We start from the raw sequence: 22,877 nt of genomic DNA, 5'->3' as shown, positions 1-22,877 counted from the left end.
AGGGGATTGGGGAGCTATAGGGGATTGGGGGGCTATAGGGGATGGGGGGGTTATAGGGGCTATAGGGGATATAGGGGATGGGGGAGCTATAGGGGATATAGGGGATGGGGGGGCTATAGGGGATACAGGGGAGTGCTATGGGGGATTGGGGGAGTTATAGGGGATTTAGGGGACTGGGGGAGCTATAGGGGATATAGGGGATGAGGGGGATATAGGGGATGTAGGGGATTGGGAGAGCTATAGGGGATATGGGGGGGATATAGGGGATTGAGGGAGCTATAGGGGCTATAGGGGATTGGGGGGATATAGGGGATGGGGGGGCTATAGGGACTGGGGGAGCTATAGGGGATATAGGGGATGAGGGGGATATAGGGGCTATAGGGGATTGGGGAGCTATAGGGGATTGAGGGGCTATAGGGGATATAGGGGATGGGGGGGGATATAGGGGATTGGGGGAGCTATAGGGGATATAGGAGCTATAGGGGACATAAAGGATTGGGGGGGCTATAGGGGATTGGGGGGCTATAGGGGATTGGGGGGCTATAGGGGATATAGGGGATGGGGGGATACAGGGGACTGGGGGAGCTATAGGGGATTGGGGGGCTATAGGGGATTGAGGGGCTATAGGGGATATAGGGGATGGGGGGGCTGTAGGGGATTGGGGGGCTATAGGGGATTGGGGGGCTATAGGGGCTATAGGGGATTGGTGGGAGTTATAGGGGCTATAGGGGACTGGAGGGGCTATAGGAGCTATAGGGGATTGAGGGGCGTTATAGGGGCTATAAGGGATTGGGGGGGCTATAGGGGACTGGGGGGGCTATAGGGGATTGGGGAGTTATAGAGGCTATAGGAGATTGGGGGGTGTTCTGTAGGGGCTATAGGGGACTGGGAGCTATAGGGGCTGTAGGAAATTGGGGCGCTATAGGGGAGTCCTATAGGGGATATAGGGAATCGGGGGGGACTGTAGGGGATTGGGGGGAGTTCTATAGGGGAGTGGGGGGAGCCCTATAGGGGCTATAGGGGATTGGGGGGGGCTATAGGGGACAGGGGGTTCTATAGGGAATGGGAGTTCTATAGGGGATTGGGGGGGCTATAGGGAATTGGGGGTTCTATAGGGGATGAGGGTTCTATAGGGGACAGGGAGTTCTATAGGGGACAGGGGTTCTATAGGGGACAGGGAGTTCTATAGGGGACAGGGGTTCTATAGGGGATGGGGGTTCTATAGGGGATTGAGGGTTCTATAGGGGACTGGGGGTTCTATAGGGGATGGGGGGGTGGTTCTATAGGGGACTGGAGCCGCTGCCGGGAAATTCCCTGGGAACGAAACCGGGAGAGGCGGGAGGGGGCGCTGGGAAACGGCGGGACTGGAAACCGGAAAAAAATAAAACAAAACCAAAATAAAACAAAACAAAAAACTCACAAAACCCAAAAACAAATAAATAAAAAAACAAAAAACCAAACCCGGGACTGGAAACCCTGGGAACAAAAAAAATAAAAACTAAATAAAACAAGAAACCAAAAAACAAACAAACAAAAAACCCAAAAACAAACTCCTCCCCCCAAAAAAAACCCAAACCAACCCACCAAAAAAAAACCCAAAAAAACCCCAAAAATTTAAAACCGGGATTTGAAATCCTGGGAGCCGCAAAATTGCCGGGATTTGGTGCCAGGAGAACGGAGAGGATGAGGAGGGAAATGGTGTGGGGAGGAGGGGGAGGAAGAGGAGATGAGGATGAGATGAGGATGAGGGTGAGATGAGGAAGAGGAGGATGAAGATGAGGATGAGATGAGAATGAGGATGGGAAGAGGAGGATGAAGAGGATGAAGATGAGATGATGAGGAAGAGGATGAGGATGATGAGGATGAAGAAGAGATGAGGAAGAGGAGAATGAGATGAGGATGAAGAGGAGGATGAGGATGATGAGGAAGAAATGAAGAAGATGAGGATGAGGAAGAGGAAGATGAAGATGAGGGTGAGATGAGGAAGAGGATGAAGATGAGATGATGAGGATGAAGAAGAGGAAGAGATGAGAATGAGGATGAGGAGGATGAGGATGAAGAGGATGAAGGTGAGATGAGGATGAGGATGAAGAGGATGAGGAAGAGGATGATGATGATGAGGGTGAGAAGAGGAGGATGAAGAGGATGAAGGTGAGATGAGGATGAGGAGGATGAGAGGAGGATGAGGATGAAGATGAGGATGAAGATGAGATGATGAAGATGATGATGATGATGAGGATGAGGAAGGCTCAGCCCGAAGCCGGGGGTCACCTCGGGCTCCGCCGCCCCCGCTCTGCCGCTCCCAGTCCCTCCCAGTCCCTCCCAGTCCCTCCCAGTCCCTCCCAGTTCTCCCAGCGGATCCCGAAATTCCGCCCGCGGCCGCAGGAATTCGGGTGGGGAACGCGGCCAAAAATAACCCAAAAATAACCGAAAATATCCCAAAATAACCAAAATAACCCAAAATAACCCGGAATGAGGGTGAGAATATCCCGGACCGAGCCCGGGAACTCGGGAGGGGCAACGGGATCGGGTCCGGAGAAATCCCGGGATGGGAAATTCGGGAAATTCCGGGGTGGGAAATTTGGGATTTATTCCAGAGAAATCCTGGGATTGGGGGGAAATTTGGGAAATCTAGGGATGGGAAATTTGGGATTTATTCCAGAGAAATCCTGGGATGTAAATCCTGGGACTGGGGGGAAAACTGGGATTTATTCCAGAGAAATCCTGGGATTGGGGGGAAATTCGGGAAATCCTGGGGTGGGAAATTTGGGATTGATCCCAGAAAAATTCTGGGATGGGAAATTTGGGATTGAGTCCCGGGAAATCCTGGGATCGGGGAGAAATTTGAGATTTATTCCAGAGAAATCCCGGGATTGGGAAATTTTGGGATTGATCCCACTGAAATTCTGGGATGGGAAATTTGGGATTGAGTCCAGTGAGATCCTGGGATTGGGGGGAAATTCGGGATTGGGAAATTTGGGATTAATTCCATGGAAATCCTGGGATTGAGGGGAAATTTATGATTTATTCCGGGTAAATCCTGTGATGGGAAATTTGGGATTGATCCCAGCGGGACGGGGTCGCTGCTCCCAGGATTTCCTGGATTTCATTTCTAAATAAATCCCAAAAATAACCCCAGAAATAAACTCCAATAATAAATCCCGAAAGCAAACTCCCAAAATAAACCTGGAAATTAAACTCCCAAAAACAAACCCCAAGAATGAACCCCCAAAATAACCCCCCAAATCCTCAAAAATAACCCCAAAAACAAACCCCAAAAATAACCCCAAAACCAAACCCCAAAACCGAACCCCAAAATTTCCCCCCGACCTGGGTCAGACCGGGCGGGATCCGCACCCGGGGCGGTTTTGGGGTGAAAAAATTGGAAAAAAATTGGAAAGAATTGGGATGGGGAGGGGAAATTGGGGGGGGTTGGACACCCCAAATCCGCTCGGGACCCCCTCAAACCCCCCCGGGACCCCCCCCAAAATCCCTTCAGAACCCCCAAATCCGCTTGGGACCCCCCCGAAACCCCTCAGGACCCCCTCGGGACCCCCTCAAAACCCCCCCAAATCCCCTCAGGACCCCCCAAACCCACTCGGGACCCCCCCGAAACCCCTCAGGACCCCCCCAAATACACTCAGGACCCCCCAAACCCACTCGGGACCCCCCCAAAACCCCTCGAGACCCCCGTGAAAACCCCCCGGGGACCCCCCCAAATACACTCAGGACCCCAAAAACCCCCTCAGGACCCCCAAATCCACTCGGGACCCCAAAAACCCCCTCAGGACCTCTCCCCCCCCCCCCAAATGCACTCAGGACCCCGAAACCCCCCCGAACCCCCCCCCAGATACACTCAGGACCCCCCAAACCCCTCCAGGACCCCCCCAAAATCCCTCGAGACCCCCCCCAAATCCCCTCAGGACCCCAAAAAACCACTCGGGACCCCCCAAAAACCTCCCCCCAAACCCCCTCCGGGATCCCCCAAACCCCCCTCAGGACCCCCTCAATCCCCCCAAACCCCCCCAGAACCCCCCCAAACTCCCCTCAGGACCCCCTCAACCCCCCCAAACCCCTCCGGGACCCCCTCAAATTCCCCCAGGACCCCCCCCAAACCCCCCCAGGACCCCCCAACCCCCCCCGTTTGGGGCCGCTCCGTTCCCACGGCCCCGCAGCTCCGCGGATCCTCCCGGGATTTGGGGAGGGGCTAAAAATAACCCGGGCCTGGAAAATGTGACAGAGCCCCCTCCCCACCCCCGAAACCCCTCCCGAAAATCTGGGGGGGGGGGGGAAAGGCACGGGAGGGTCGCGACCCCTCCTCAAAAAAATAATCCAGGGGGTCCCGGCCCCGCCCCTTTGGGTTTGGCTCCTCCCCTCCGGGATTTGGGGGTCGGGGGGGGGTCCTGGGGCTGTAGGACCCCCCAAAACCTCTCCAGGATCCCCTAAAACCTCTCAGGACCCCCTGAGGACCCCCCCAGAATTCCCCAGGACCCCCTAAAATCCCCCCAAAACCCCCCAGGACCACTCAAACCCCCCCAGGACCCCCCAAAACCGCCGAGAATCTCCCCAAACCCCCTCAGGACCCCCCCAAAACTCCTCAGGACCCCCCTAAACCCCCTAGAATATCCCCCAAAACCCTTCAGGACCCCCCAAACCCCCTCAGGACCCCCCCAAAACCCTTCAGGACCCCCCAAACCCCCTCAGGACCCCCTGATGACCCCCCAAAACCCCCCAGAATTCCCCAAACCCCCTCAGGACCCCCCAAACCCCCTCAGGACCCCCCCAAAACTCCTCAGGACCCCCCAAAAGCCCCCAGGACCCCCCCAAATCCCAACTACGGGGTGCAATATCGGCGATATAGGGTTCAATATCGGCGATATGGGGCGCAATAATTCTGATACGGGATGCAATAAATCTGATAAGGGGTGCAATATCGCGATATGGGATTCAATAAATCTGGTACGGGGTGCAATATCGCGATACGGGGTGCAGTCCCTGCGATATTTGGGTTCAATCTCCTCTCCAGCAGGGTCAGTCCCTGCCCTATGGGGTCGCTCTCTGGTATTTGGGGTCACCCCCTCCCCTATTTGGGGTCCCCCCTTGCTCTATTTGGGGTCACTCTCCGGTATTTGGGATCACCCCCCGGTATTTTCGGTCACCCCTCCCCCATTCGGTGTCTCCCCCTCCCGTATTTGGGGTCTCTCCCCTATTTGGGGTCACCCCCTCCCCTATAGGGTCATTCCCTCCCCTATTTGGGGTATCACCTCTATTATTTGAGGTCCTCCCTCCCCTATTTGGGGTCACTCTCCGGTATTTGGGATCACCCCCTGGTATTTTCGATCCCACCTCCCCTATTTTCGGTTCCCCCCTCCCCTATTTGGGGTCTCTCCCTCCCCTATTTGGGGTCACTCTGGTATTTGCGGTCACCCCTCCCCTATTTTCGGTTCCCCCCTCCCCTATTTTTGGTCACCCCCGTCCCCTATTTGGGGTCACCCCCCGGTATTTTCGATCCCCCCCTCCCGTATTTTCTGTACCCCCCTCCCCCATTCGGTGCCCCTTCCCCTATTTGGGGTCTCTCCCTTGTATTTTCTGTCCCCCCTCCCCTATAAGATCATTCCCTCCCCCTATTTGGGGTCACCCCCCGGTATTTTCCATCCCCCTCCCCTATTTTCGGTGTCCCCCCGTCCCGGTGCCGTTCCCGGTTCCATCCCACTCCCCTATTTTCGGTCCCCCCCGTCCCCTCCCGGTGCCGTTCCCGGTATTTTCCATCCCCCCTCCCCTGTTTTCGGTCCCCCCCTCCCCTCCCGGTGCCGTTCCCGTTCCTCGGGGCGGTCCCGGAGCCGCCCCCGGGATCTCCGCGGCTCCTCCCGCGGGCGGCGGCGGCGGCAGCGCGGGGATGGCGAGCTGGGGCTGCGGCTGGCGACCTCGGCCGGCCCTGTGGCTACCGTGGCCGGCCCTGTGGCTACCGTGGCTGGCCCTGTGGCTACCGGCGGCCGCCGCCTTCAACCTGGACGGGAGCAGCCCGGTGCTCAAGGACGGGGAGCGCGGGAGCCTCTTCGGAGCGGCCGTGGCGCTGCACCGGCAGCTGAGCCCCGAGCCCGCGGGGTGGTGAGTGGGGGTCCCGGGGGTCCCGGGGGGTCTGGGGGGTCTGGGGGGTCTGGGGGATTGGGGGGATCGGGGGGATCGGGGGGACGCGGCCGTGGGGGAGCGGAGGGATGGAGACCCCCGGGAATGGGGGAAAGAGGGGAGAGGGGTTTGGAGAGCAGGGGGGTCCTATAGTCGGGATTTGGGGGATCGGGATCCTATAGCCGGGATTTGGGATCCTATAGTCGGGATTTGGGGGTTTGGGATCCTATAGCCGGGATTTGGGATCCCATTGCCGGGATTTGGGGGGATTTAGGATCCTATAGCCGGGATTTGGGATCCTATAGCCGGGATTTGGGATCCTATAGCCGGGATTTGGGGGGATTTAGGATCCTATAGCCGGGATTTGGGGGTTTGGGATCCTATAGCCGGGATTTGGGATCCCATTGCCGGGATTTGGGGGGGTTTGGGATTCTATAGCTGGGATTTGGGGGATTTGGGATCCTATAGCCGGGATTTGGGGGGTTTGGGATCCTATAGCCGGGATTTGGGATCCTATAGCCGGGATTTGGGGGGTTTGGGGAGTTCTGGGGGGATCCTACTGCTGGGATTTGGGGGGGGATCGGGATCCTATAGCCGGGATTTGGGGGATCGGGGTCCTATAGCCGGGATTTGGGGGGTTTGGGATCCTATAGCCGGGATTTGGGGGGTTTGGGATCCTATAGCCGGGATTTGGGGAATCTGGGGAGTTCTAGGTCTGGGGGGGATCCTATTACCCGAATTTGGGGGATTTGGGGAGTTCTGGGGGGATCCTACTGCTGGGATTTGGGGGATTTGGGATCCTATTGCCGGGATTTGGAGGGGTCTGGTGGGACGAAAGCTTGGGGCTGGGGGCTCGCGACCCCCGGGAATGGGGCTGGGATGGAGCTGAAATGGGGCTGGGGACTCGCGACCACCTGGGATGGGATTGGGATGGGACTGAAATGGGGCTGGGGTCGCCAGGACCCCCGGGAATGGGGAGAGCAGAACCGGACACCGGGGATAGGGCGGGACCGCGATCCCCGGGATTTGGGGGCTCGGGAGCCGCGGGGCTGGGGGGGACCGAGACCCCCGGTGACAGGAGGGACAGCGACAGGCGACAGGGACAAGGATAGCGCCAGGGCCAGGCGACAGTGGCAGCGCCAGGCGACAGTGACAGTGACAGTGGCAGTGGCAGGGCCGGGCCGGCCGCGCCGCCGGGATTATTCAGCATTAACCGGGCAGGGGGGTCCTGGGGGGGCTCGGGGGGCGCTGCCCCGGAGCGCTCGGCTGGAGGGACCCCCCCGAGACCGGCCCTGCGAGCGCCCACCCGCGACTGCCACCACGGACCCGTGTCACCTGTCCCTTGTCCCTGTGTGCCTGTGTCCCCGTGTTCCCTGTCCCTGTGTTCCCGTGTCCCCCATGTCCCCCTGTCCCTGTGTCCCCCTGTCCCTGTGTTCCCGTGTCCCCCATGTCCTCCATGTCCCCCAACCCCCCTGTCCCCTTGTCCCCGTGTCTCCCTGTCCCCGTGTGCCCGTGTCCTTGTGTCCCCCATGTCCCAATGTCCCCATGTCCCTGTGTCCCACTACCCCGTGTCCCCCTGTCCCCATGTCCCCCTGTCCCCTTGTCCCCATGTCTCCGTGTCCCCCATGTCCCCCCAGCCCCCCCTGTCCCCTTGTCCCTGTGTCTCCCTGTCCCCGTGTACCCATGTCCCTGTGTCCCCCATGTCCCAATGTCCCCATGTCCCTGTGTCCCACTACCCCATGTCTCCGTGTCCCCCTGTCCCCATGTCCCCCCAGCCCTTGTCCCTATCTCTCTCTCTCCCCCTGTCCCCCGTGTCCCTGTGTCCCCCAGCTCCGTGTCCTCCAGCCCCCCTGTCCCCATGTCCCCATGTCCCACAGTTCCCATGTCCCCTTGTCCCCGTGTCCCCCCACCCCTTGTCCCCGTGTCTCTGTCCCCGTGTCCCCCTGTCCCCGCCGACACCCTCCAGTCTCAACCACAGGAACCCCCGAATCGGGACTGTCACATCGCACTGTCACCCGCGTGTCCCCACCCCTCGTCCCCTCCGCCCCCCCCCCCCGCCCAGCCCGGTGTCGCCGCTGTCGCCGCGGTGTCGCAGCGCTGCCGCCCGCGCCGCGTTCTTGGCACCGGGGGCGGTTTGGCTGCCGGTGCCCGGTGCAGGTGTCCCCGCTGTCCCCGCTGTCCCCTGCCTGTCCCCTGCCTGTCCCCCCGTCCCCCGGCCCGGCTTTGTCGCCTGTCCCCTCTCAGGGTGCCCTGGCCCGGCTCCGTGGGGCTCCGCGCGCTCCGTCCTTTTTTGGGCACGTTGCTGCGGGGTTATTTCCAGAGAATTCCAGTTTATTTTTACCGCCTCTGCCTCCCTGCCACCCCCGGGGCTCCGCCGTGTCCCCAAGGCCACCGCCACCCCCCGGGGCTCCGCCGTGTCCCCAAGGCCACCGCCACCCCTGGCGGGGCGACCGCGGGTGGCCGCGAGCACCGGGACCGCCGGTGGTGGCACCGCGGGTGTCCCCTGCGTGTCCCCTCCCGGGGATCTGGGGGTGTTCGGGGTGTGTCCCCACGCGTGTCCCCTCCCGGGGGTCTGGGGGGTGTCCCGGCTGTGTCCCCTCGTGTCCCCACGCGTGTCCCCTCCCGGGGGTCTGGGGGTGTTCGGGGTGTGTCCCCACGCGTGTCCCCTCCCGGGGGTCTGGGGGGTGTCCTGGCTGTGTCCCCTCGTGTCCCCTCCCGGGGGTCTGGGGGGTGTCCTGGCTGTGTCCCCTCGTGTCCCCTGCGTGTCCCCTCCCGGGGGTCTGGGGGGTGTCCCGGCTGTGTCCCCTCGTGTCCCCACGCGTGTCGCGACAGGCGCGGGGGTGGCACAGCTGCTCGGGGGTGGCACAGCTGGATGCGGGGGTGGCACAGCTGGGTACGGGGGTGGCACAGCTGGGTGCGGGGGTGGCACAGCTGGATGCGAGGGTGGCACAGCTGGATGTAGGGGTGGCACAGCTGGATGTGGGGGTGACACAGCTGGGTGCGGGGGTGGCACAGCTGGATGCGAGGGTGGCACAGCTGGATGCGGGGGTGGCACAGCTGGATGTGGGGGTGACACAGCTGGGTGCGGGGGTGGCACAGCTGGATGCGAGGGTGGCACAGCTGGATGTGGGGGTGGCACAGCTGGATGCGGGGGTGGCACAGCTGGATGCGGGAGTGGCACAGCTGGATGCGAGGGTGGCACAGCTGGATGCGGGGGTGGCACAGCTGCTCGGGGGTCCCCGAGGGGGGGTCTCTGTGCCCTTCAGTCCCCCCCAGACCCTGAGGGGGTCCCTGTCACCCCCCCAGGCTGCTGGTGGGAGCCCCCCAAGCTCCGGCCCTGCCCAGCCAAGGGGCGAACCGCACCGGGGGTCTGTTCGCCTGCCCGCTGAGCCCCGAGCCCTCCGACTGCTGGCGGGTGCCCATCGATGAGGGAGGTGAGCCGGGGCTCCGGGGGGGTCCCAGAGGGGGTTCCCGGCCGGGCTGACCCCTCCCCGTGCCCCCCAGCGGACCCGCAGCGGGAGAGCAAAGAGAACCAGTGGCTCGGGGTCAGCGTCAAGAGCCAAGGGCCCGGCGGCAAGATCGTGGTGAGCGCCGGGGGGTGGCGAAGGGACACCGGGGACACCTTGAAGAGGGGGATCCCGGCTCGCTGTGACATCCCCCGGTGTCCCCCAGACCTGCGCGCACCGGTACGAGGTGCGGCACCGCGTGCGGCAGCCGCTGGAGACGCGGGACGTGATCGGGCGCTGCTTCGTGCTGAGCCAGGACCTGCGGGTGCGGGACGAGCTGGACGGCGGCGAGTGGAAATTCTGCGAGGGGCGAGCGCAGGGACACGAGAGATTCGGCACCTGCCAGCAGGGACTGGCGGCCGCCTTCAGCCCCGACCGCCGCTACGTGCTGCTGGGGGCGCCCGGAACCTACAACTGGAAGGGTGAGGGGCGCTGGGATTCCCCCCCGGGGAGGGTTTGGGGGTCTGGGTGGGCGTCACTCATGGGAGAGCCTGGTGACCACAGATGGGAGGGTGAGGGGCGGCGGGACCCCTCCCCAGTGGGGTTTGGGGGTCTGGGGGGCTGTCACTGCTCAGAGATGCTGGTACCCACAGATGGAAGGGTGAGGGGCGCTGGGACCACCCCCCGGGGAGAGTTTGGGAGTTTGGGTGGGTGTCACTGATGGAAGACCCCCACACTCACAGCTGGGAGGGTGAGGGGCGGCGGGACCCCTCCCCAATGTGGTTTGGGGGTCTGGGTGGGTGTCACTGATGGGAGAGCCTGGTAACCACAGCTGGGAGGGTGAGGGGCGGTGGGACCCCTGCCCAGGGGGGGTTTGGGGGGTCTGGGTGGGTGTCACTGATGGGGGCACCCGGAACATACAACTGGAAGGGTGAGGGGCGGTGGGACCCCTCCCCAATGGGGTTTGGGGGGTCTGGGTGGGTGTCACTGATGGGAGACCCCCAAACCTACAACTGGAAGGGTGAGGGGCGGCGGGACCACCCTCGGGGAGGATTTGGGGGTCTGGGTGGGTGTCACTGGTTGGAGACCCCGGTACTCACAACTGGAAGGGTGAGGGGCGGTGGGACCCCTCCCCAATGGGGTTTGGGGGTCTGGGTGGGTGTCACTGATGGGAGAGCCTGGTACTCACAGCTGGGGGGGTGAGGGGCGGCGGGACCCCTGCCCTGGGTGGGTTTGGGAGTCTGGGTGGGTGTCACTGATGGGAGAGCCCCAAACCTACAACTGGAAGGGTGAGGGGCGCTGGGACCCCTCCCCAATGGGGTTTGGGGGTCTGGGTGGGTGTCACTGCTGGGACCCCTCCCCAGTGGGGCACAGAGGGGGCTCGGGGATGTCCCGGGGAAGGGGGAGGGGTGTGAGGGGTGGGTGGGGTCCAGGTGTGCCCAGATGTGCCCAGATGTGCCCAGATGTGCCCAGATGTGCCCAGCTGTGTGCAGGGGATGCTGGGGCTGCAGCACCAGGGTCCCTCGGTGTCCCCTGCGGTGTCCCCGGGGGTCCCCTGTGGTGTCCCTGGGGGTCCCCATGTCCCCTCACCCTGGGGAGGGGTCTCTGCTCTGCCAGAGTTCCCCGGAGCCCTCGGTGTCCCCTCGGTGTCCCCTCGGTGTCCCCTCACCCGGGGAGGGCTCCCTGCCCACGGATCTCGAGGGTGTCGGGAGGGTCTCGGAGGGTCCCTTGGTGCCCCCTCGGTGTCCCCTGTGGTGTCCCCGGGTGTCCCCTGTGGTGTCCCTGGGGGTCCCCACGTCCCCTCACCCTGGGGAGGGGTCCCCTGCCCATGGAGCCCGAACTCCCCAGAGCTCGGGAGGGTCTCGGGAGGGTCCCCACGGTGTCCCCGCTGTCCCCTGGGGTCCCCACGCGGGTGTAGCGGCTCAGCCAGAGCTCCCCAGAGCCCTCGGTGTCCCCTCGGTGTCCCCTCACCTGGGGAGGGGTCCCTGCCCACGGATCTCGAGGGTGTCGGGAGGGTCTCGGGGGATCCCTCGGTGTCCCCTCGGTGTCCCTCGGTGTGCCCTCGGTGTCCCCTGTGGTGTCCCGGGGTGTCCCCACGTCCCCTCACCCTGGGGAGGGCTCCCTGCCCACGGATCCCTCGGGTCTCGGGGTGTCCAGACGGTGTCCCCACGGTGTCCCCTCGGTGTCCCCTCGGTGTCCCCTCACCTGGGGAGGGGTCCCTGCCCACGAAACCCTCGGGTCTCGGGGTGTCCCCGCGGTGTCCCCACGTTGTCCCCACGCTGTCCCCGCTGTCCCCCGGGCCCCGCAGGCACGGTGCGCGTGGAGCAGCTCGAGCAGAGCTCTCTGGACCTGCTGCGGCCGGACGCGGGCCCGTTCGAGGCGGGGGGCGAGAAGGACCAGGACCCCTCGCTCATCCCCGTGCCCGCCAACAGCTACTTCGGTACGGGGGGGGCCCGGCCCGGGGATCCCCCCACGGCAGCCGCGGCCCCTCCGCGCCCCCCGAGCCCCCCTGACGCCCCCTCCCCGTGTCCCAGGGCTGCTCTTTGTGACAAACATTGAGAGCTCCACCCCCGACCAGCGGGTGTTCCGGACCCCCGAGCCCGGAGAGAGGGTCCCCGGCGCGGCCGCGGACGTGGCGCACAATTCCTACCTGGGTTCGTGCGTGCCACGCGTGTGCCACCCGTGTGCCACCCGTGTGCCACCTGTGTGCCACCTGTGTGCCACCCGTGTGCCACCTGTGTGCCGTGTGTGACCCTCCCCGTGTCGCCGTCCCCTCCCCGGAAAGGTCCTGCGGGCACACGCGTGTGGCGCTGTCCCCGCGTGTCACACGTGTCCCCTCATGAGTGTCCCTTTGTCACGTGGATACGGGTGGCACCTGTGTCAGGTGTGTCCGTGACGCACTCGGGTGTCACCTGTGCGCTCGTGTCCCCTCCGGACACAGATCCACCCTCTGGTGTCCCCAAACACGTCCCTGTCCCCACGGATGTCACTCTGTCCCCACAGTTGTCCCCAGCCCCGCCCCTGTCCCCACGAGTGTCCCCTCCGGACACAGATCAATCCCCGGTGTCCCCAAACTCGCCCCTGTCCCCACGAGTGTCCCCTCTGGACACAGATCCACCCCCCGTGTCCCCAAACTCGCCCCTGTCCCCACAGCTGTCCCCTCCGGACACAGATAATCCTCCGGTGTCCCCAAACTCGCCCCTGTCCCCACGGATGTCACCCTGTCCCCACAACTGTCCCCAGACCCGCCCCTGTCCCCACGAGTGTCCCCTCCGGACACAGATCCATCCCCGGTGTCCCCAAACACGCCTCTGTCCCCACGGATGTCACCCTGTCCCCAGAGCTGTCCCCAAACACGCCCCTGTCCCCACGGATGTCACTCTGTCCCCACAGCTGTCCCCACGGATGTCACCCCCGCACACGCAGCCCCGCACACGTGTGGCCGCATCACCGCCCGCCTCTCGTGTCTGTCACCTCCCCTGGGCTGTGTCACCACCTCTGTGTCACCACCTCTGTGTCACCGTCCCAGTGTCACCAAACCGTGTCCCCACCCGTGTCCCTCATTCCTGTCCCCATTCCCTGTCCCCCTCCCTTGTCCCCTTCTCTTGTCCCCTTCCCTTGTCCCCATTCCTGTCCCCCAATCCCTGTGTCCCCCACTTCCTGTCCCTTCAAATCATTTCTCCCCAAATCCCCGTGTCCCCAAATCCCTGTGTCCCCATCCTTGTCCCCATTCCTGTCCCCCGTCCCCGTGCTCCCATCCCTGTGTCCCTCATTCCTGTCCCCCTCCCGTGTCCCCATTCCTTGTCCCCATTCCTGCCCCTCTCTCGAGTCCCCAAACCTCTGTCCCCTGTCCCTTGTCCCCATCCCTGTCCTCTGTCCCTTGTCCCCATCCCTGTCCTCTGTCCCTGTCCCCCTCCCTTGTCCCCATTCCTGTCCCCATTTCCTGTCCCCTGTCCCTGTGTCCCCATCCCTGTCGCCCTCTCTTGTCCCCCTCCCTTGTCCCCTGTCCCCTGTCCCCATCCCTGTCCCCCTCCCGTGTCCCCATTCCTTGTCCCCATTCCTGTCCCTCTCTCGTGTCCCCAAACCCCTGTCCTCTGTCCCTGTCCCCCTCCCCTGTCCCCTGTCCCGTGTCCCCATCCCTGTTGCCCTCTCTTGTCCCCCTCCGTTGTCCCCTGTCCCTTGTCCCCATTCCTGTCCCCATTCCTGTCCCTTGTCCCTGTGTCCCCATCCCTGTCCCCCTCCCCTGTCCCTGTCCCTGTGTCTCCATCCCTGTCCCTGTCCCTGTCCCTGTCCCTGTCCCTGTCCCTGTCCCTGTCCCCTCGCTGTGCCAGGGCTGTGCTGGGGGCACTGCCAGGCTTGGGGGGGGGTCCCAGAGCTTTTTTTGGGGGGGGGTCCCAGCGCCTGGAGTGTCCCCGCACCCGCCGTGTCCCCGCTTGTCCCCCCGTGATGTTTTTGCATGGGGGGGGTGCATGGATTGGGGGGGGCTGGAGCCTGGCTGGGGGCTCGGGGGGGCTCGGGGGGGGCTTTGGGGGGCTCGGGGGGGCTCGGGGGGGCTCGGGGGGGCTTTGGGGGGCTGCTCACGGTAACCACCGCATGTGGGGAGGGGGCTCTGCTCTGCACTTTGCTGCTCTGGCCCCCAAATTCTGCCATTTCCACCCCAAATTCTGCAATTTCCACCCCAAATTCTGTAATTTCCACCCCAAATTCTGCCATTTCCCCCCAAATTCTGTCATTTCCCCCCCAAATTCTGCAATTTCCACCCCAAATTCTGCAATTTCCCCCCCAAATTCTGCAATTTCCTCCCAAATTCTGCCATTTCCCCCCAAATTCTGCAATTTCCACCCCAAATTCTGCAATTTCCCCCCAAATTCTGCAATTTCCACCCAAATTCTGTAATTTCCACCCTAAATTCTGTAATTTCCTCCCCAAATTCTGCCATTTCCCCCCCAAATTCTGCAATTTCCCCCCAAATTCTGCAATTTCCACCCCAAATTCTGTCATTTCCCCCCAAAGTCTGTCATTTCCCCCCAAATTCTGCCATTTCCCCCCAAATTCTGACATTTCCACCCCAAATTCTGCATTTCCACCCCAAATTCTGCCATTTCCCCCCCAAATTCTGCAATTTCCCCCCAAATTCTGCCATTTCCACCCCAAATTCTGTAATTTCCCCCACAAATTCTGCAATTTCCACCCCAAATTCTGCCATTTCCACCCCAAATTCTGCCATTTCCCCCCCAAATTCTGCCATTTCCACCCCAAATTCTGTCATTTCCACCCCAAATTCTGTCATTTCTCCCCCAAATTCTGTAATTTCTCCCAAATTCTGCCATTTCCACCCCAAATTCTGCAATTTCCCCCCAAATTCTACAATTTCCACCCCAAATTCTGTAATTTCCCCTCCAAATTCTGTCATTTCTCCCCCAAATTCTGCAATTTCCACCCCAAATTCTGCAATTTCCACCCCAAATTCTGCCGGGGCCGATTCTCATTCCCCTCATTCCCACCAGGAGAATTCCCTCATTTCCCCATTCCCAGAAGGAAATTCCCCCCAGTCCCACAAAGACAATTCCCCCATTTCTCCTCTTCCCCCAATTTCCCCCCAATTCCCAATTTCCCCCCGTTCTGCTCCGTTTTTTCTCCAATCTCCCCACGAGAATTCCGGGACTGGGGGGTGACCGGGCTGTCCCCAACCCTGCGGTGTCACCGTGTCCCCAATTCCCGGTGTCCCCAGTTCCCGGTGTCCCCGTGTCCCCGAAGGTTCTCGGTGGTTCCGGGTGTCACCAGGCTGTCCCCACCCATGTCCCCACAGGGTTCTGGTGGTGACCGGGCTGTCCCCAACCCTGCGGTGTCACCGTGTCTCCAATTCCCGGTGTCCCCAAACCCCGCGGTGTCCCAATGTCCCCAATTCCCGCTGTCCCCGTGTCCCGCAGGGCTCCGGGGATGGTTCCGGGTGTCACCCGCTGTCCCCACGCGTGTCCCTCAGGGCTCTCGGTGGTTCCGGGTGTCACCCGGCTGTCCCCAAACCCTGCGGTGTCACCGTGTCCCCAATTCCCGGTGTCCCCGTGTCCCGCAGGGTTCCGGGGATGGTTCCCGGTGTCACCCGCGTGTCCCACGGGGTTCTGGTGGTGACCGGGCTGTCCCCAACCCCCATGGTGTCACCATGTCCCTCAGGGCTCTCGGTGGTTCCGGGTGTCACCCGGCTGTCCCCAAACCCTGCGGTGTCACCGTGTCCCCAATTCCCGGTGTCCCCGTGTCCTGCAGGGTTCTCGGTGGCTCTGGGGATGGTTCCGGGTGTCACCCGCTGTCCCCACGCGTGTCCTGCAGGGTTCTGGTGGCGACCAGGATGTCCCCAAACCCTGCGGTGTCACCGTGTCCCCAATTCCCCGTGTCCTGCAGGGTTCTGGGCATGGTTCCGGGTCTCACCCGGCTGTCCCCAAACCCTGCGGTGCCACCGTGTCCCCAATTCCCGGTGTCCCCAATTCCCGGTGGCCCCATGTCACCAATTCCCGGTGTCCCCGTGTCCCTCAGGGTTCTGGGGATGGTTCCGGGTGTCACCCGGCTGTCCCCAACCCTGCGGTGTCCCCGTGTCACCAATTCCCGGTGTCCCCAATTCCCAGTGTCCCCAATTCCCGGTGTCCCCATGTCCCCAATTCCCGCTGTCCCCACGCGTGTCCCGCAGGGTTCTGGGGATGGTTCCCTTTGTCACCTCGCTGTCCCCAACCCCGTGATGTCCCCGCAGGGTTCTCGGTGGCTCTGGGGATGTTCCCGGTGTCACCCGCTGTCCCCGTGATGTCCCCGCAGGGCTCTCGGTGGCTCTGGGGATGTTCCCGGTGTCACCCGCTGTCCCCGTGATGTCCCCGCAGGGTTCTCGGTGGACTCCGGGGCGGGGCTGACGCGACAGCAGCAGCTCAGTTTTGTCACCGGCGCCCCCCGCGCCAACCACACGGGCGCCGTTGTCATCCTGCGCCGCGACAGCGCCAGCCGCCTGGTGGCCGAGGCCGTGCTGGCCGGCCACCAACTGAGCTCGGCCTTCGGCCACAGCCTGGCCGTGCTGGACCTCAACAGCGACGGGTGCGTGCGGGGGGACACCTCTGTCACCTCTGTCACTGTGGGACACCTCTGTCACCTCTGTCACTGAGGGACACGTCAGTGTCACCTTTGTCACTGTGGGACACCTCTGTCACCTTTGTCACTGTGGGATGTGTCCGTGTCACACCTGGCACTGTGGGGACACCTCTGTCACCTTTGTCACTGTGGGGACACCTCTGTCACCTCTGTCACTGTGGGGACACCTCGGTGTCACACCTGGCACTGAGGGACACGTCTGTGTCACCTCTGTCACTGTGGGGACATCTCTGTCACCTCTGTCACTGTGGGATGTGTCCGTGTCACCTCTGTCACTGTGGGGACACCTCGGTGTCACACCTGGCGCTGAGGGACACGTCCGTGTCACGTCTGTCACTGTGGGGACAACTCTGTCACCTTTGTCACTGTGGGGACACCTCTGTCACCTCTGTCACTGTGGGACACCTCTGTCACCTCTGTCACTGTGGGGACATCTCTGTCACCTCTGCCACTGTGGGACATGTCTGTGTCACCTCTGTCACTGTGGGGACAACTCTGTCACCTTTGTCACTGTGGAACGTGTCCGTGTCACCTCTGTCACTGTGGGGACACCTCTGTGTCACACCTGGCACTGAGGGGACAACTGTCACCTCTGTCACTGTGGGAACACCTCTGTGTCACACATGGCATTGTGGGACATGTCCGTGTCACCTCTGTCACTGTGGGGACACCTCCATCCCCAGACTCCAAATCCTCGAGGATTGTCCAAATTCTGGCACCCCCGAAATCCCGTTCAGACCCCCCCGCCCCGTGCAGATCCCACCCCAGGACCCCCCAAACCCCTGAGACTCCCCAAAATCCCTGAGACCCCCCCAAAATCCAAGTAAGCCCCCCACCCCGGGATTCCCCACCCCCAGAGCCCCCCCAAATCCCTGAGCCCCCCTCGTTCAAATCCCAGCCCGGGACCCCCCAAACCCCTGAACCCCCAAACCCCTGAACCCTCCCACCCCCTGAGCCCCCCCAAACCCCTGAACCCCCCAAACCCCCAAGCCCCCCAAAATCCCTGAGACCCCCCAGACCCCTGAGCCCCCCCAAACCCCCTGAACCCCCCCAAACCCCTGAGTTCCCCCAAAATCCCTGAGACCCCCAAACCCCTGAGAACCCCCCAAATCCTGAACCCCCCCACTCCCAGGACCCCCCAAATCTCTGAACCCCCCCCACCCCCTGAACCCCCAAACCCTGAACCCCCCCACTTCCAGGACCCCCCAAGCCTCCGAGCCCCCCCAAATCCCTTTTCCCCCCCCAAACCCCTTTTCCCCCCCAAACCCCTTTTTTCCCCCACGGCCGGTCGAATCCACCCCCCCACATCCTGGGGGTACCAGCTCCGTGTCCCTCGCCCCCTCCCCAGCTGGACGGACCTGGCCGTGGGTGCCCCCCACTTTTTCGAGCGGCAGGAGGAGCTCGGGGGGGCGGTGTACGTGTACATCAACCCGGGGGGGCTGTGGGACAGCGCCACCCCCCTGAGGCTCAGCGGATCCCGGGGGTCCGCGTTCGGGGCGGCGCTGAGCGCGGCCGGGGACCTCAACCGGGACGGATTCCAGGGTGAGGGGCTGGGGGGGTTTGGGGAGGGGGTTCGGGGTGTGGGGAATGGACCTGAACCGGGATGGGTTTGAGGGTGAGGGGCTGGGGGGGAAATTCGGGGGGATTTGGGGTGTGGGGATGGACCTCAACCGTGATGGGTTCGAGGGTGAGGGGTTTGGGGGGGGATTTGGGGGGGTTTGGGGGGATTTGAGGGGGTTTTGGGGGGATTTCGGGGGGATTTGAGGGGGTTTTGGGGGGATTTGGGGTGTGGGAGTGGAGTGGGGATGGACCTGAACCGGGACGGGTTCCAGGGTGAGGGGCTGGGGGGGAAATTCGAGGGGATTTGGGGGGGTTTGAGGGGGATTTGGGGGGGATTTGGGGTGTGGGGAATGGTCCTGAACCGTGACGGGTTTGAGGGTGAGGGGTCTGGGGAGGGATTTCGGGGGGATTTGGGGAGTCGGGGTGTGGGGATGGATCAAAGGCACGTTGGGTTTGAGGGTGAGGGGCTGGGGAAGGATTTCGGGGGGGTTTGAGGGGGTTTGAGGGGGTTTTGGGGGGATTTCGAGGGGATTTGGGATGTGGGGATGGACCTCAATCACGATGGATTTGAGGGTGAGGGGTTTTGGGGGGAAATTCGGGGAGATTCGGGGGGGTTTGAGGGGGATTTGGAGGGGATTTGGGGTGTGGGGATAGACCCCAACCACGATGGGTTTGAGGATGAGGGGCTGGGGAGGATTTGGGGGCGTCTGAGGGGGTCTGGGGGGACGGTTCAGGATGTGGGGATGGACCTGAACCGGGACGGTTGCGAGGGTGAGGGGTTGGGGGGGGAAATTCGGGGGGATTTGGGGGGGTTGGAGGGGGATTTGGGAGGTTTGGGTGGATTTGGGGGCTTTTCGGGGTGTGGAGATGGACCTCAGACTCGATGGATTTGAGGGTGAGGGGTTGGGGGAGTCTGAGGGGGAATTTTGGGGGCTTTGAGGGGGATTTGGGGTCTAGGGGTGGACCAAAACCGCGACGGGTTCGAGGGTGAGGGGCTGGGGGGGAAATTCGGGGGGGTTTGGGGGGGATTTGGGGGGATTTCAGGGTGTGGGGATGGAGCTGAACCTGGACGGCTTCGAGGGTGAGGGGTTTGGGGGGGGATTTCGGGGGGATTTTGGGGGGGTTTGAGGGGGATTTGGGGGGATTTCGGAGGGGTTAGGGGTCTAGGGATGGACCAAAACTACGATGGGTTCGATGGTGAGGGGCTGGGGGGGCTGGGGGGTTCTGGAGGGGTTTGTGGGAGATTTGGGGGGATTTGGGGTGTGGGGATGGATCAAAGCCACGATGGGTTTGAGGGTGAGGGGTCTTGGGGGGAATTTGGGGGGGATTTGGGGGATTTGGGGTGTGGGGATGGACCTGAACCGCGACGGGTTCGAGGGTGAGGGGTTTGGGGGGGAAATTCGGGGGGATTTGGGGGGGTTTGAGGGGGGATTTGGGGTCTAGGGGTGGACCTCAACCACGATGGGTTTGAGGGTGAGGGGTCTTGGGGGGAATTTGGGGGGGATTTCGGGGGGATTTGGGGTGTGGGGATGGAGCTGAACCGCGATGGGTTTGAGGGTGAGGGGCTGGGGGGGTTTTGGGGTTGGATTTGGGGTCTCCAAGACCTGGACGTGTTGGAATTGCAGACCCCGACCATGACCTCTGTCCTGGGGGGATTTGGGGATTTTTTTCGGGGGTCCCCAAGATCCGGGGATGACCCCACGGCAGGACCGAGCCCGGGGGGCTCAGGGGCTTTTTGGGGTCCTGCCGAGAAGGAACCGGGGAGGGTCTGACCCCCCAAATCCCCCCAAATCCCCCCAAATCCCCCCAAATCCCCCCAGACCTGGCCGTGGGGGCTCCTTTTGACGGCGCGGGCAAAGTTTTCATTTACCACGGCAGCGCCCTGGGCATCGTCACCAGCCCGGCGCAGGTGAGGGGTCCGAGGGGTCCCTGGGGGGGGGTCCCGGGGGGTCCCGGGGGGTCTCGGGTCACCCAGAGCCGCCCCCTGCCCAGGTGCTGGACGGGGAGGCCGTGGGGGTCTCGGCCTTTGGGTACTCGCTGTCGGGGGGGCTGGACGTGGATGGGAACCTGTACCCCGACCTGCTGGTGGGGTCCCTGTCGGACACCGTGGTGCTCTACAGGTGAGACCCCCGGAGCGACCCCTCCTCATTCCTGGGACCTCCACGATCCCCAATTCCCGAAAATCCCAAATCTCCGGAGCGCCCCCTCCCCATTTATGGGATCCTCAGAATCCCCAAATTCCCGAAAATTCAAAAATCCCCAGAGCGCCCCCTCCTCATTTTTGGGACCCCCAAATCCCCCAATGCCCGAAAATTCCAAACTCCCGGAGCGCCCCCTCCCCATTTTTGGGATCCCAAGCATCCCCCAATTCCCGAAAATCCCAAAATCCACAGAGCGACCCCTCCCCATTCCTGGGGTCCCCAAATTCCCGAAAATCCCAAACCCCTGGAGCACCCCCTCCTCATTCCTGGACCCTCAGAATCTCCCAATTCCCGAAAATCCCAAATCCCCCGAGCGCCCCCTCCCCATTCCTGGGGTCCCCCAAATCCCCAAATTCCCGAAAATTCGAAACCCCTGGAGCGCCCCTTCCCCATTTCTGGCACCTCCAGGATCCCCCAATTCCTGAAAATCCCAAATCCCCGGAGCGCCCCCTCCCCATTCCTGGCACCTCCAGGATTCCCCAATTCCTGAAAATTCGAAACTCCTGGAGCGCCCCCTCCCCATTCCTGGGGTCCCCCAAATCCCCAAATTCCCAAAAATCTCAAACCCCCGGAGCACCCCCTCCCCATTCTTGGGATCCCAAGGATCCTCCAATTCCTGAAAATCCCAAATCCACAGAGCGGGAACCCCCAGCCCTGGGGGGTCCAAGGATCCCCAATTCCCGAAAATCCCAAATCCCCAGAGCGCCCCCTCCTCATTTTTGGGACCCCCAAATCCCCAAATTCCCGAAAATTCGAAACCCCTGGAGCGCCCCCTCCTCATTCTTGGGATCCCAAGCATCCCCCAATGCCCGAAAATCCCAAAATCCACAGAGCGACCCCTCCCCATTCCTGGGGTCCCCAAATTCCCGAAAATCCCAAACCCCTGGAGCACCCCCTCCTCATTCCTGGACCCTCAGAATCTCCCAATTCCCGAAAATCCCAAATCCCCGGAGCGCCCCCTCCCCATTCCTGGGGTCCCCCAAATCCCCAAATTCCCGAAAATTCGAAACCCCTGGAACGCCCCCTCCCCATTTCTGGCACCTCCGGGATCCCCCAATTCCCGAAAATTCGAAATCCCCAGAGCACCCCCTCCCCATTCCTGGGATCCTCAGAATCCCCCAATTCCCTAAAATCCCAAATCCACGGAGCGCCCCCTCCTCATTCCTGGGACCCCCAGGATTCCCCAATTCCCGAAAATTCCAAAATCCACAGAGCACCCCCTCCCCATTCCTGGGATTCCCCAATTCCCGAAAATCCCAAACCCCTGGAGCGACCCCTCCCCATTCCTGGGGTCCCCCAAATCCCCAAATTCCCGAAAATCTCAAACCCCTGGAGCGCCCCCTCCCCATTCTTGGGATCCCAAGCATCCCCCAATTCCTGAAAATCCCAAATCCACAGAGCGGGACCCCCCAGCCCTGGGGGGTCCAAGGATCCCCAGTTCCCGAAAATCCCAAATCCCCAGAGTGGCCCCTCCCTATTCCTGGACCCCCAGGATCCCCAAATTCCCGAAAATCCCAAATCCCCGGAGCGCCCCCTCCCCATTCCTGACACACTCAGAATCCCCCAATTCCCGAAAATCCCAAACCTCCGGAGCGCCCCCTCCCCATTCCTGGCACCTCCGGGATCCCCCAATTCCTGAAAATTCGAAACCCCCGGAGCGCCCTCCTCATTTCTGGGACCTCCAGGATCCCCAATTCCCAAAAATTCCAAATCTCCGGAGCGTCCCCTCCCCATTCCTGAGACCCTCAGAATCCTCCAATTCCCGAAAATTCGAAACTCTTGGAGCGCCCCCTCCCCATTTCTGGCACCTCCAGGATCCCCCAATTCCTGAAAATTCGAAACTCCTGGAGCGACCCCTCCCCATTCCTGGGATTCCCCAATTCCCGAAAATCCCAAACTCTTGGAGCGCCTCCTTCTCATTCCTGAGACCCCCAGAATCCCCCAATCCCTGAAAATCCCAAATCCCTGGAGCGCCCCCTCCCCATTCCTGGGACCCCCAAATCTCTCAGGACCCCCAAACCCTTCAGGCCCCCTCCCCACAATCCCGGGAATTCCCATTCTTGGGACCCCCAAACCCTTCAGAACCCCCAGCCCCAATTGCCCCCCACTCCCGGCAATCCCCCTCCCCAATCCCCCTCCCCTGGGGACTCCCCCCGCCCCTTTGGGGGTTCCTCCCGGAGTTTGGGGATGCACTCAGGGTTGGGGTCTCCCCTCGGGGTTTGGGGGTGCACTTAGGGCTGGGGGTGCACTCAGGGCTGGGGGGCTCCCCCTGGGGGTGCACTCAGGGTTGGGGTCTCCCCTGGGGGTGCACTCAGGGCTGGGGTCTCCCCCCGGATCTGGGGGTGCACTCAGGGCCGGGGTCTCCCCCCGGGGTTTGGGGGTGCACTCAGGGTTGGGGTCTCCCCCGGGGGTGCACTCA

At 62.5% G+C, this 22,877-nt stretch overlaps 1 protein-coding gene across 1 annotated transcript in view; it reads left to right on the top strand.

The window, feature by feature from the left end:
- Window positions 1-5,896: 5,896 nt before the first annotated feature.
- The window catches only part of ITGA7 (integrin subunit alpha 7), a 37,402-nt gene continuing 20,421 nt past the window's right edge, over window positions 5,897-22,877 (top strand). Inside the window, exons 1-10 of the mRNA XM_033083098.2 lie at window positions 5,897-6,108; window positions 9,433-9,560; window positions 9,631-9,710; window positions 9,799-10,054; window positions 11,881-12,012; window positions 12,107-12,226; window positions 16,436-16,643; window positions 18,046-18,239; window positions 20,078-20,166; window positions 20,250-20,377. Coding sequence (XP_032938989.1) covers window positions 5,897-6,108; window positions 9,433-9,560; window positions 9,631-9,710; window positions 9,799-10,054; window positions 11,881-12,012; window positions 12,107-12,226; window positions 16,436-16,643; window positions 18,046-18,239; window positions 20,078-20,166; window positions 20,250-20,377 — 1,547 coding nt within the window. The remainder of the gene's footprint in view (window positions 6,109-9,432; window positions 9,561-9,630; window positions 9,711-9,798; window positions 10,055-11,880; window positions 12,013-12,106; window positions 12,227-16,435; window positions 16,644-18,045; window positions 18,240-20,077; window positions 20,167-20,249; window positions 20,378-22,877) is intronic.

This window comes from Catharus ustulatus, chromosome 31 (assembly GCF_009819885.2).
Source record: "Catharus ustulatus isolate bCatUst1 chromosome 31, bCatUst1.pri.v2, whole genome shotgun sequence".
Lineage (NCBI taxonomy): Eukaryota > Metazoa > Chordata > Aves > Passeriformes > Turdidae > Catharus > Catharus ustulatus.
This window is presented reverse-complemented; position numbering and strand designations above follow the sequence as displayed.